This window comes from Rana temporaria, chromosome 1, assembly GCF_905171775.1.
Source record: "Rana temporaria chromosome 1, aRanTem1.1, whole genome shotgun sequence".
Taxonomy (NCBI): domain Eukaryota; kingdom Metazoa; phylum Chordata; class Amphibia; order Anura; family Ranidae; genus Rana; species Rana temporaria.
This window is the reverse complement of record NC_053489.1, coordinates 684,026,016-684,038,974: the sequence shown is the minus strand read 5'-3', so window position 1 is coordinate 684,038,974 and position 12,959 is coordinate 684,026,016. Positions and strand designations below refer to the sequence as shown.

At 46.5% G+C, this 12,959-nt stretch overlaps 1 protein-coding gene across 1 annotated transcript in view; it reads right to left on the bottom strand.

Annotated features, from left to right (window-relative positions):
* The window catches only part of LOC120945876, a 36,029-nt gene extending 26,087 nt beyond the window's left edge, over positions 1-9,942 (bottom strand). The window contains exons 1-2 of the mRNA XM_040360416.1: positions 9,836-9,942; positions 5,049-5,184 (exon numbers count right to left, since the gene is read on the bottom strand). Of these exons, the coding sequence (XP_040216350.1) occupies positions 5,049-5,129 (81 nt within the window). The 5' untranslated portion in view covers positions 5,130-5,184; positions 9,836-9,942. The remainder of the gene's footprint in view (positions 1-5,048; positions 5,185-9,835) is intronic.
* Between the last annotated feature and the right edge of the window lie 3,017 nt (positions 9,943-12,959).

Below are 12,959 nucleotides of genomic sequence, written 5' to 3'. Positions count from 1 at the left end.
AGTCACCAGAAGTCAGTGTGAAGACGGCGAATGGGTCTGTGCGCCGCCATCTAGGTGTCCCGCTATGGGAGGGGGCAGGTTATGGCTCTGAAGTGACAATCACAGGAGATTCATAAAAAGAAAAAGTTATATTTGTTGAAATGCTGTAGCACCGGTGCTCAGAGTTCGGGGGGGGGAATCAGGGCCCCATAGGGTCAGCCACCCTCTGCTCCCTCCGCAGCCGCCAGTTCTCCTCTTTGAGCTTCTCCAGCTCCATCTCCAGTTCATGGAGACTGGGGGGGTCGGCCAGCTGTGACCTCAGGCGGTTGTTCTCCTCCTCCATTCGGCTTATGCACTTCTCCAGCTCCATGTACTCACGGATCAGCTCCTGCTTGCTCATGTCCTGCAGGCTCTCCACATGGTCCTTCATCATCAGGAACTGGGTGGTGGTGTAAGGGGCCACCGGTGGGCCCTTGGCGAACATCTCGGCCCGCATCTGGGACGCCCGCTGCGACTCCCTCTCCTCCAGTCGCTTCTTCTCCTCCCAGGTCAGCTTGTTATACGGCTTCCAGGACATCTTCTTCTTGGAGGGTGGCCGGCGGTGCCTCTTTCTGCCCAGCTCCCTCCAGGGCCCCTCCGGCTCATGGCTGTCGCCCATGACCAGCTGACAATGGTGTTCCCTGTTGTCCGTAATACCAGATTGTACCGTGAGGACTTCGTAAATGGTGTCCAATGGTTCTTCCGGACCCAGCTCCTGGAGATCCCAAGCCGAGTCTACACAATGGGCTGCTGCTGGTGGGCAGTACCCAGGTTGAGACCAATTTGACCTGGGGTTGTCGTTCATGGGGCAATTCTGCTTGAAGTGACCCAGCTGTTTGCACCGGAAGCAGCGTTGTTCGTTGTCCTCCTGGCGTGGATAGCGAGGGCTAGATGTCACCGGTCTGTTAGGAGGTTGGTATCTAGTGGCTGGTGGGTGTGAGGGCACCGTTGGTCGTGGAGGTTGTACCCGTGGTGTGACCTGGTTTGTCTTGCGAGTATCTGCATATTCATCCGCCAACTTCGCGGCCTCTGGTAGAGTCATGGGCCTGCGATCTCTCACCCAATCTTTGACATCCGTCTGGATGTGATTGTAAAATTTCTCCAGGAGCATTAGTTGCAAAATGTCCTCTGCGGTGGTGGCCTGGCTGCTGTTAACCCAGTTAGAGGCCGACAGGGATAACTGGCATGCCCATTCCGCGTAAGAGTCTTCCGTGGTTTTGCGTGAGTCCCTGAACTTCTGTCGGTGGGACTCTGGGGTTACTGCATAACGAGCCAGGAGTACTTCTTTAACCCGGGCGTAGTTATGGATATCCTGATCTGGCACGGTCCGGAAAGCATCAGAAGCTTTGCCTGACAGTTTGCCTGACAATATTGCAACCCACTCTCTTCTAGCTATTCGGTGCAGGTTACATTGTCGCTCAAAATCTGCCAGGTAGTTATCAATCTCACAGTCCTTTTCATCAAAAGCTTTAAAAGCGCTAAACGGAATCTTCCTTGTGTCTGCTGTGCTGTACTCACTGTTTGGAGAATGTGCGGCTGCTTGTTGGACTGCTGCCAGTTTTAACTGTAGTTCTGCGTCCCTTATTTCTTTAGCCTCCTGTAGCTCCATCACTCTCAGCACCACATCTGCCGTTGGGTTCGGACCGAACCATGCTAGCTTCTCTCTCATTAGCTTGTTGGCTGGCGATTCCTCCTCCTGAATCACTGGTGTCTCCATCTCTTGTACTGCTGGCGTTGCTGCAATCCCGTCCTCCTGGTCTAGCTCCATTGATTCTGCTATGATGACCCGCTTGGTTTTGTTGCTAGCAATCCTTCCACGAACTTCCAGTAGTTCTTCCAGTGTCTGCTTGGAATCCGGGTGTAAAGGAGAGTAGAAGGGAAAATCCCACCGCTGCCACCAGTTGTGACGGTATTACAATGATATCCCCGTCAACGTTCCCTTCTTCCCATAACGAAAAATCACCCCAATATTCCACGAGGAGGAATATCCCTGGAGTCGCCCAGAAAGCCACACATGCCAAGCTTACTGCTGGAACAACACAGACTGTAATGGTTTTCTTCTCAGCTTTTTATACAGTCCAAGACATTGAAGCAACAATGAAATCTCCACCCCCCCTAATCACACACTAAGGCTAATTACTAAAACATTCTAGACAGGTCGGCACCGACAGACAATTATCATGTCTAATCACTGCACATTCCTTAAACAACAAACCACCTTCACACACTTGAGTTTCCTAAGCAGACATTTCGTCTGCTTCCAGTTTGACACCTATTAACACCTCTGAGAATCACTAGGTTGTAGACAGGGTTATCACACAATTAAAGGCCTTTCAAAAGCTAGCCTTATTTAACATATGAACAGTGTTCACAGAGAGAGATGAATCACACATGAAAACACCTGTTACCTCTAACCCACAGCATTAAGTTAGCAGGGAGAGCATTAGACTGAAGCACATAGGCAAAAAGTCCTTCACAGGTCCTATACCTGAAGATCAATGGGAATATATTGTTTGTAACGTCCTTAAAGCGGTTCTCCACCCTAAAGTGGAGTCCCGCTGATCGGAACCCTCCCCCCCTCCGGTGTCACATTTGACACCTTTCAGGGGGAGGGGGGTGCAGATACCTGTCTAAAGACAGGTATTTGCACCCACTTCTGGCCACACGCTACGGGCAAAAGACGGGTTTTTCTGACTTCCCGTCTGTCGCCCGTTGTGTGCTGGGAACACTCGGCTCCCAGCACACAGCGTGTGAGCCAATCGGCGGGCGCAGCGCGACTCGCGCATGCGCCGTAGGGAACCGGGCAGTGAAGCCGCAGCGCTTCACTTCCTGGTTCCCTCAGCGTGGATGGGGGGGGGAGCAGCAGAGAGACGAGCGATCGCTCGTCCTCTGCTGCGATCGGCGCTGGACTCCAGGACAGGTAAGTGTCCTAATATTAAAAGTCAGCAGCTGCAGTATTTGTAGCTGCTGGCTTTTAATATTTTTTTCCCATGGCACATCCGCTTTAATACAGCTTTATCCAAATTTTCAATCAAATTTCTTCATAAGTTTAGGCCAATATGTATTGGTTTGGTAAAAGATATAGCATCTACAAACTATAAGATATATTTATGGATTTTTTTTTCTTTACTAGTAGTGGCGATGAATAGCGATTGTAAGTGGGACTACGACATTGCGGCGGACAAATCGGACACTAACTGACACTTTTTGGGGACCAGTGACACCAATACAGTGATCAGTGCTAAAAAAAAAAACACTGTCGTCACTGTTCTAATGACTCTGGCAGGGAAGGGAGTTAACAGGGGCGATCAAAGGGTTATTTTTTCCATGGGAGTGCTTTCTTATGCCGCATACACACCATCACTTTATGTGATGAAAAAAAACGACATTTTCTGTGAAGTAAAAAACGACCTTTTTGAAACTTCAATTTTCAAAGACGAAGTTGCCTACACACCATCGTTTTTCTCACAATGTTCTAGCAAAGCGAGGTTACGTTCACCACGTTTTTCCATTGAAGCTTGCTTCATAAGTAGCTTCTGGGCATGCGCGGGTGTAAAAACGTCTTTTTAAACGACGTTTTTTGCTACACACGGTCAATTTCTGTGAAGTAAAAAATGACGTTTTGAAAAACGACACATAAAATTGAAGCATGCTTCAATTTTTTTGGGTCGTTTTTTACAAGACATAAAACAACGTTTTCCCCCACACACGGTCAATTAAAGTGATGTTTTTAAAAACGTCGGTTTTTTTTCATCACATAAAGTGATGGTGTGTACGGGGCATTACAGTGTGGGGGATGGTTTAACTGTAGAAAGACAGATCCATGTTCCTGCTTAGCAGAAACACAAGTTTTTGCCTCTCTCGAAACGATCATCAGGTTTTTCCAATCACAGCAGGACCGGGGCTCCGGCGGTGCTCGCGCACGCCCCAGAGCCATAGACGTACAAGTACGTGATTTTGCACTTAAGGGCCACCCTGCCACAGTATATGTACATGAGGCCGTCCTTTAAGCGGTTAATATTCAGGATCCAACAAACATCAATCTTGGGTGGACCAAACCTTTAGCAACAAATCTCGCCAATGTGTTTACATACATTATATCCCGTGCCCCCCTCCATGACTTTTCCATCAAAATCAACAATGCAACCATCAGTCCCTCCCCCTCATACCAGGGTACTCGGTGTAATCCTAGACTTGTCCTTTCAGCCTCAAGTCCAATCGTTGTCAAAAGTTTGTAGAATTCACCTCCGTAGCATCTCTAAAATTCGCCCCTTTTTAACAAATGAAACCATCAAGCTCCTCATTCACTCCCTTGTTATCTCTCGCCTTGACTATAGAAACTCCCATCTCATTGGCCTGCCTCTCTATAGGCTCCTCCCCTCTTCAGTCTATCATGCATGCTGCTGCCAGACTTATCCACCTTACCAACCACTCAGTATCTGCCAAACCTCTCCTCCAATCCCTACACTGGCTCCCAATCGCCCAACGAATTAAATTCAAAATACTAACCACAACCTACAAAGCCATCCACAACTCTGCCCCCAGCTACATCACCAATCTTGTCTCCAAATATCACTCAAATCGTCCTCTCCGCTCTTCTCAAGACCTCCTACTCTCAAACTCCCTGGTCTCCTCCTCCCATGCTCGTCTCCAGGATTTCTCCAGAACCTCTCCCATCCTCAGGAACTCGCTACCTCAACCTGCCTGGCTTTTTCCCACTCTTGTTACCTTCAGGCGATCCCTGAAAACTCATCTCTTCAGGGAAGCCTATCACGTCTCCAACTAATCTTTTACCACTTCCATCAGCTCATTCCCCACAGTTACAACCTTTTGTACCACCCGCCTCCCCACCCTATTAGATTGTGAGCTCTTCTGAGCAGGGCCCTCTCTTAATCCTCTTGTATTTTATTGTATTGTAACTGTATTGTCTCCCTTTTATATTGTAAAGTGCTGTGTAAACTTTTAGCGCTATATAAATCCTGCATTATAATAATAATAATAATAATAATAATAATATCTGTTGAACTTACCCTGACATTATTCAGTGCAGCTTGGTATGAAAAGCAGTAGGAAATATAATACGGAGTCTGATTTTCAATTGTTGCAGACATTTTCCTTTTCCCTCCTTGGAGGATAATTAACCTCTGGTTGGTCAAAAATTCAGATCTAGGACAGAACAGAACAGTTAATTTAGCTAATTTAGTGAAACTCTGGAAACGATAGGTGGGTGAGAGTGTAAGCAGGTGTTTGCTGAGATATTGTAGTATTATAGGTAGATTCAGTTAGGGGCGCGCAAATATAGGTCGGCGTAGCCTAGCGTGTTTACACTACGCCGCCTTAAGTAAGAGAGGAAAGTACATGATTCACAAAGTGCTTGCCTCCTTACTTAGGGCGGCGTAGTGTAAATGCGGCGGGCGTAAGGGCGCCTAATTCAAATGGGTGGGGGGGGCGTGTTTAATGGTAATGAGGCTTGACCTCACGTTTTTGACGTTTTTTTGTCACTGCGCATGCGCCGGGCGACTACATTTCCCAGTGTGCATTGCGGTTACGTACGCAGCACTGGCCTATTGATTTCGACGCGGACGTAAACTACGTAAATCCCGATTCGCGGACGACTTACGCAAACAATGTTAAAAATTCGAACCTTGCGGCGGGAACGGCGGCCATACTTTAACAACCTAATAGGTGGAATAACTTTAGGCCGCCTAAGGCCTTACAGAAACGGCGTAAATCGACTGCAGCGGCCGGGCGTACGTTCGTGAATCGGTGTACAAACTAATTTACATATTCTACGCCGACCGCAATGGAAGCGCCATCTATCGGCCATCCGAAAAATTGCAATCTAAGATAGGACGGCGCAAGCCGTCGTATCTTAGATATGTTTAAGCGTATCTCTGTTTGAGCATACGCTTAAACATAAGTCGGCGTAGATTCAGAGTTAGGTCGACTTATCTAGTGATAAGTCGGCCTAACTCTACCTGAATCTACCTATTAGTTGTGTTCAGTGTTTCTGGCGTTAAGTGCATTTACTTCTGTGTTAATTGTACTACTTAATTTATGTTTCCCAGCAGAAGTAGGGTTAACTCTGCAGTGCTAGCCAAACCGTTCCCGGGTTTTTCTGCAGAGCCCTGCCCCCTGCTGGAGAAACATATAAAAAGAGATCCGCATATGCGTAAGAAAGGGAGCTCATGTATGGCAACAGAGGGCAAGAAATGAAGCTGTACTGGGCACGTGGCCTCCCTTTTGGGGTACCCAGTTGGGATACAGGATGATGGATATGGAGTCTTATCTGGAGGATATGATTTTGGCAGCCTAAGTTTGAATGAACTAGAGCTGTGTATGGAAGGATCTTTGAGAGATCATGCCACAATAACTTTTAATTCGCAAGAAGTTCAGGTAAAAGTTTTTTTTTTAAGTGTATTTTGTACGTGTACTCGAGAGAGGAGCCAGACTGCAGGAGTTGGGAGTAGGCAGGCCTCCCCCAGAGGCAATCTGCCACCTTTCTCCATGCCCCGGGTGGCAATGGTGGGTGTGTGAGGGGGTCGTCCTACCTGCTCCGCTTTGAAGCCCAACGGGGCAGAGGGACTCCCTATAAGGGAGTGAGAGGATCTAGCCCGCTCAACCAGCCCCGTTAGTCCTTCGCCTCTCTTTTTAGAGACCGTGTGGTCAAAGTGCGTGCATGTTAACTCAATTTCGAGTGCGTGTAAGTGTGGTGGTTTTTGTGGGAGGGGGGGGTGGGCGTACTAAGCGCAGGCTTACCTCGCATAGCACACCCACCAGGAGCCCGGCTGAGACCACCAAACTCAATTCACATGTAGCCGAGACCAGGATCTGAACCCCTGGCTGCAGAGGTGAATGGCTTGTCAGCACAGTGCCAATCGCGTTGAGCCACCGCAGCTCCTCAGGTAAAAGTTCTTAACCATTTCCGGACCGCCCACCGCAGAAATACTGTGGCAGGGCGGCCCAATTACGCAAAATGGCGTACCTGTACGTAGTTTTGTGCATGAGTTACGGTGGGCGCCCGCTGCACGTCGTGGTTTCATGCAAAGGTCACCCGCGATCACTCCACAGAGAAGCAGAATAGAGATCTGCCTATGTACACAAGGGGGATCCCCGTTCTGACAGGGGACAATACTGAGATTGTCTGTTCCTGGTAATCAGGAACAGCGATCCCTGTGTCGTCCCAGTGAGCCCACACAGTTAGAACACACCCAGGGAACAAAGTTAACCCCTTGATCGCCCCCTAGTGTTAACCCCTTCACTACCAGTGTCAGTGCATTTTTTATCACTGATCACTGTATTGGTGTCACTGGTCCCCAAAAAGTGTAATTTAGGGTCAGATTTGTCTGCCGCAATGTCGTAGTCTCGCTAAAAATCGCAGATCGCCGCCATTACCAGTAAAAACAATAAAATTAAAAGTCCCTAAATCTATCCCCTATTTGTTTTCAAAATTGTCACTCTTTTTTTGTTTATAGCGCAAAAAATAAATGCAGAGGTGATCAAATACCACCAAAAGAAAGCTCTATTTGTTGGGAAAAAATACATACATTTTGTTTGGGTACAATGCCGGACGTACCGGGAGATGGTAACCCTGGTAGCAAGGGGGTTGGTGAGCTTCACCCCTTCCCTAGCAATCGGTACCCCACATATTCTAGAACGGACTCGTGGCACAGGGAACCTAGGGACCTAAAACAAAATGTGTAAACTTAACACAAAATATCCAGCGCGCCTCTGTCCAATGTATTTCCAATTAGTCCATGGATAGGGATCCCCTGATGAAGTCACATGTGCGTAATGCAACGTGTAGGAGATGAGCAGAGCGGGGGCATACCGGGAGTGACGTGATCATATGAGTTCGCTGCTCGTGCACAATATATATTGTAAAAAAGTAAGTAAAAAAAATGTTTTTAACTTATTAAACTTTTTAAAATGTTACTACACTATGGGAGTTTCTTTTTACATTACATTAAAATGGACCATTTTGGGAGTGACCCGCAGGAGCATCACAGAGGAAATATCACTTACCATAGAGACCCACCAGCCTGGTAGACCATAGGAGGGCCCCTAGAGGCAGGAGGAGGTACACCAAGGACTAGGAAAAGATACCAACATATGCTGTTACCTTACAGCAGTAAGGTGAGAGGCTTAGGAGCACATAGGTGTCACAACATTTGAAAGAGGAGACATCAGGCAACATATTTTCATGGTGAAGGGATACACCTTTATTTATTAAAGGGGTTGTAAAGCTTCCCGTTTTTTCACCTTAATGCATCCTATGCATTAAGGTGAAAAAACATCCGATGCTTACAAACCCCCGTTTATCTACCTGAGCCCTCGAAAGTCCTGCGTCGTGAAAGGGCTGGCTTCTCGGCCCGGTCATCTTGGCTATTCCCGGCTCTTCATTAAATGATTGGCCATTGGCTCCCGCTGCTGTCAATCAAATCAATGACGTGTCGTGCTGGGGGGCGGGCCCAAATGATATCCTTTGCGGCTATGGCCGCCACTGTATCACACGGGAGCGTGCCCGCAAGATAACCCCTTATTGGGCAAAGCTTTCATTGCTTTAGCCAATCAGGGCTTCCAATGCACTGTGCGGTTGCATTGTGGTCGTTCGGGGGGCTGCACAAAGCGGTCGGCTGGATCTCATGCTCGGGCACCAAGCATTCGCCTAACAGTAGTAAAAATAAATAAATACATACATAAATAAATAGGTAACAGTTAAATAAATACTTTCATACATACATTAATAAATAGGTAAAAAAAAAAAAAACTTCCATACATACAGTACATAAATAAATAGGTAACAATTAAATAAATAAATAAATACATACATAAATAGGTAAATATTAAATAAATAAATAATTAGGTAAAAAATGTATTAATACATACATACATAAATACGTAAATATTAAATAAAAAAAAAAAAATCCATGCATAAATAATTAGGTAAACATGTAGGGGTAGATTCACCAAGACTTACGACGGGCGTATCAGTAGTCCGAATCCCCGCCGTCGTACATTTTAGCGTATTCTCAAAGTGAGATACGCTTAAATATTGCTAAGATATGACCAGTCTCCTACGCCGTTGTATCTTAACTGCATATTTACGCTGGCCGCTAGGGGCGTGTACGCTGATTTACGCCTAGAATATGTAAATCAGCTAGATACGCCTATTTACGAACGTACGCCCGGCCATCGCAATACAGATACGCCGTTTACGTTAGGCTTTTTCTGGCGTAAAGATAAACCACCAAAAACATGGCGCAGCCAATGTTAAGTATGGCCGTCGTTCCCACGTCGAATTTTTCAAATTTTACGTCGTTTGCGTAACTCGTCCGTGAATGGGGCTGGCCGTAATTTACGTTCACGTAGAAAGCATGACGATTTGCCAACGTCATTTGGAGCATGCGCACTGGGATACGTCCACTGACGGCGCATGCGCCGTTCGTTAAAAACGTAAAATACGTGGGGTCACTAGTATTTTACATAGAACACGCCCCCAACCAGCCTATTTTGAATTAGGCGGGCTTACGCCGGCCCAGTTACACTGCGCCGTCGTAAGTTTCAGCGCAAGTCCTTTGTGAATACAGGACCTGCGGCTCAAACTTACGGCAGCGTAGTGTATCTGAGATACACTACGCCGGCCAAAATCTACGTGAATCTACCCGGTAATAAATAAACAAAAATTAATACAGACACAAATAAATAGGTAAAAATTAAAAAGTAAATGCATACATAAATAAATAGGTAAAAACTAAATAAATTCATACATACATAAACAAATAGGTAAAAATGGAATTAATACATGACCATTTACCTAAAGCCGTGTGTGTGATCCCATAGGCCATATACACTCCTGGCAAAATGAATCTCTTCGTTTTCTGTGGATTAACCAGAAACTGTCTGCTGTGTTCATAAGAAAGAGAAACAAAATACCTGATTTTTTATTGTCTTCATAACGCCTCCCAGTAATATCTTATCTACAAATAACTAAAGAATATCCTAGAAAAAAAAAACTGAGCAAAGGTGACACAGTAAAGCCTTGGCAAAGTTCACATCTTTACAAAGAACATTAATTGCTTTATAGTGGTCTCCATCCAGTGATCATCACACACCAGTCCAAGCCAATCATTTTTTGAGGCAACGCATTACAATGCACGGTCAGCCCCAACTGTACGTTGGGGTGTCCTTTTTTTTTCTTTCTTTATTGGTATTCATATACATAATACAACATAACAAGACAATATGAATGGTTACACATAGGCCATAAGGAACACGTAGCAGCACAATTGTAGAAAACCATAATAAAAGTGTATAGAAATATGCACTGCAGTAAAAATTAGTCACTCATTAGCACCATAAAAGGTAAGCTTCCCAATGCAAACTAGAGTAGCGCCCTGCTCCTGTTGAACAGGCGCTGCTTTAAATTTAGTGGGGGTCTGAGCTGTTATCTGGGCTCAGACTAATGTGATTAATGGCAAATTTAGCCTCTGTTCCAGCCATGGCTGTGCTGGGAGTTCCCACCATTGTTCGCCTGGGGGTGTTATTACCACTCCAGGCCAAGGGTGGCAGCAGCAAGGTCAGGGTGTATTGGGTGTCCCTCTCGGCAGCGAATCAGTGGTAGTGGTCGCCCTGCTGTGCATGCTGTGGAGGGGACAGGCGCCATTGGCGGGGGGGGGTTCATTGTTCGCGCCTCGTGGCCCACCTGGCCTGAGGTGCGGGTCCTGAATCCTGACTTCGGGACCACGTTTGTCCGGGGGTTTGCGGCATCGCCTGGTAGGCCCAGTAGTCAGACTGGGGCCTGTTTTCTGAAAGAGTGATCCTGTGCTGTCCATCCTGCGGGAGGAAGCCACTTGATGAAGGAAGCCAGGGGAGGACCTAAACTGAAGAGGGCCATGCAAAAGGCTGGTACCTTAGGAGAAGGCCTGGAAACTTCATTGAAGGATGCACCATAGACTGAGAGGCTTGACGGTGATCGTCTGTCAGATCTGAGTTCTACAGAAGTTAATCTGGAGAGATCCGGTGAGTTGTCCTTAAGGTTCCCCTAACGAGAAAGTTCCTTCAAGGACTGCGCAGGCGCAAACTTGCCGACGGAAATCTCCGAACCTCGCCCGGCATCAAGGCTCATTCTTTAACATCCCCGTGGATTGGAGGATGTTAAAAAAAGAGCCAGGAGGCTGAGCGTGAGGCCGACTGGCCACTTTCCTCGAAATCCACGTCACCCTGGATGCCGGCCGAGGGTTCGGAGATTTCCGTCGGCAAGTTTGCGCCTGCGCAGTCCTTGAAGGAACTTTGTCGTTAGGGGAACCATCTCGGCAGATCAGATTGCGCCTGCGCAGGAACTTTCACGTTAGCCGGAACCTAATCGGCAGATCACCGGGTGCTGAATCCTGTGACAGGGGATTCCGGACCAAAAGTGTCTCCTCATGAGGGAAGGTCTGTGGCAGAGACTGTACTTTATTCCGTGTGACATCCCGGCTGCTAGGCCAGTGAGAGGGACCTATCCGGGCGAGCAATACCCACTCAGGCTAGAGTGGCGACGAGAACTGTTTGTTGGAAGCAGGGGTGTTTCCTTATCTGTGATTATGCACCTGAACCCACCTACCCTTTCACCCCCATCTTACTTCTTTTCTACTAAAGTTCTGCAAATAAATCCCAGAAAAGGAAGTGCATTGTGTGAACATTGAAATCCTTCAGACTCTCTCCTTTCACCCCGGACAGCGAGAACATAGAGGTAACGTGCCACCCAAAAATACTGAGCACCTCCTTCGGGGGTAGTGCCACACTACCATTGAGAAAAAAGGTGTTAGGCCTCAATAAATCCCATGTACATACACCCTAAAATAGTGGCTAGTGAAAAATTGGGGTGTCATTTGAAATGAATGATGGCCACAACAACACTGAACGGTGTGCATACACGTAGATGTGCAGAGCTATCAGAAAGTAGACGGAAAGGAAGAAAGTCCATCTATATACAGTAAAGTCCAGGACACATTCATGTCAGGTGTGCCCCTTATCTAAGAAATAATAGGTGCGGGTAATTTTAGCGCATTCAAATGGAAAAGATGTTTATTACACAAGGCAATGTGAGAAGGAGCAAGGTGCGGATCAGGACTGGAGATTATTAGAACATATCAGGTTCGGATCATGGAATATTTGGCAAACATATTACAGGTTCAGATGTTTAATCCAGGGCTCGACAAATCCCGGGCGCCATCTGGTGGTGAGCCGTTGGTATTACAAGTTATTACCACCAGATGTGTGAGCTGGCGCCATCTGGTGGTGGCCGTTGGTATTACAAGTTAAGCATTACAAGTTAAACAGCAAGTCTAATTTCATTTTTCACTATTTTTCACTGCCATCTTCTTCCCTCTAATTAGAACCCCCAAACATTATATATATTTTTTATCCTAACACCCTAGAGAATAAAATGGCGATCGTTGCAATACTTTCTGTCACGCCGTATTTGCGCAGCGGTCTTACAAGCGCACTTTTTTGGGAAAAAATTACACTTTTTTTAATTAAAAAATAAGACAACAGTAAAGTTATCCCAATTTTTTTAATATTATGAAAGATAATGTTACGCCGAGTAAATTCATACCCAACATGTCACGCTTCAAAATTGTGTCCGCTTGTGGAATGCCGACAAACTTTTACCTTTTAAAATCTTCATAGGTGACGTTTAAAAAAATCTACAGGTTGCATGTTTTGAGTTAGAGGAGGACTAGGGCTAGAATTATTGCTCTCGCTCTAGCAATCGCGGCGATAATTCACATGTGTGGTTTGAACACCGTTTACATATGCGCTTCTGCGCGCAAGCTCGTCGGGACGGGGTGCGTTTTCTGGCTCCTAACTTTTTTAGCTGGCTCCTAGATTCCAAGCAAATTCGTGAAACCCTGGTTTAATCCAAACCCCATTTGTGGTCAGCGGGAGCCGAATCT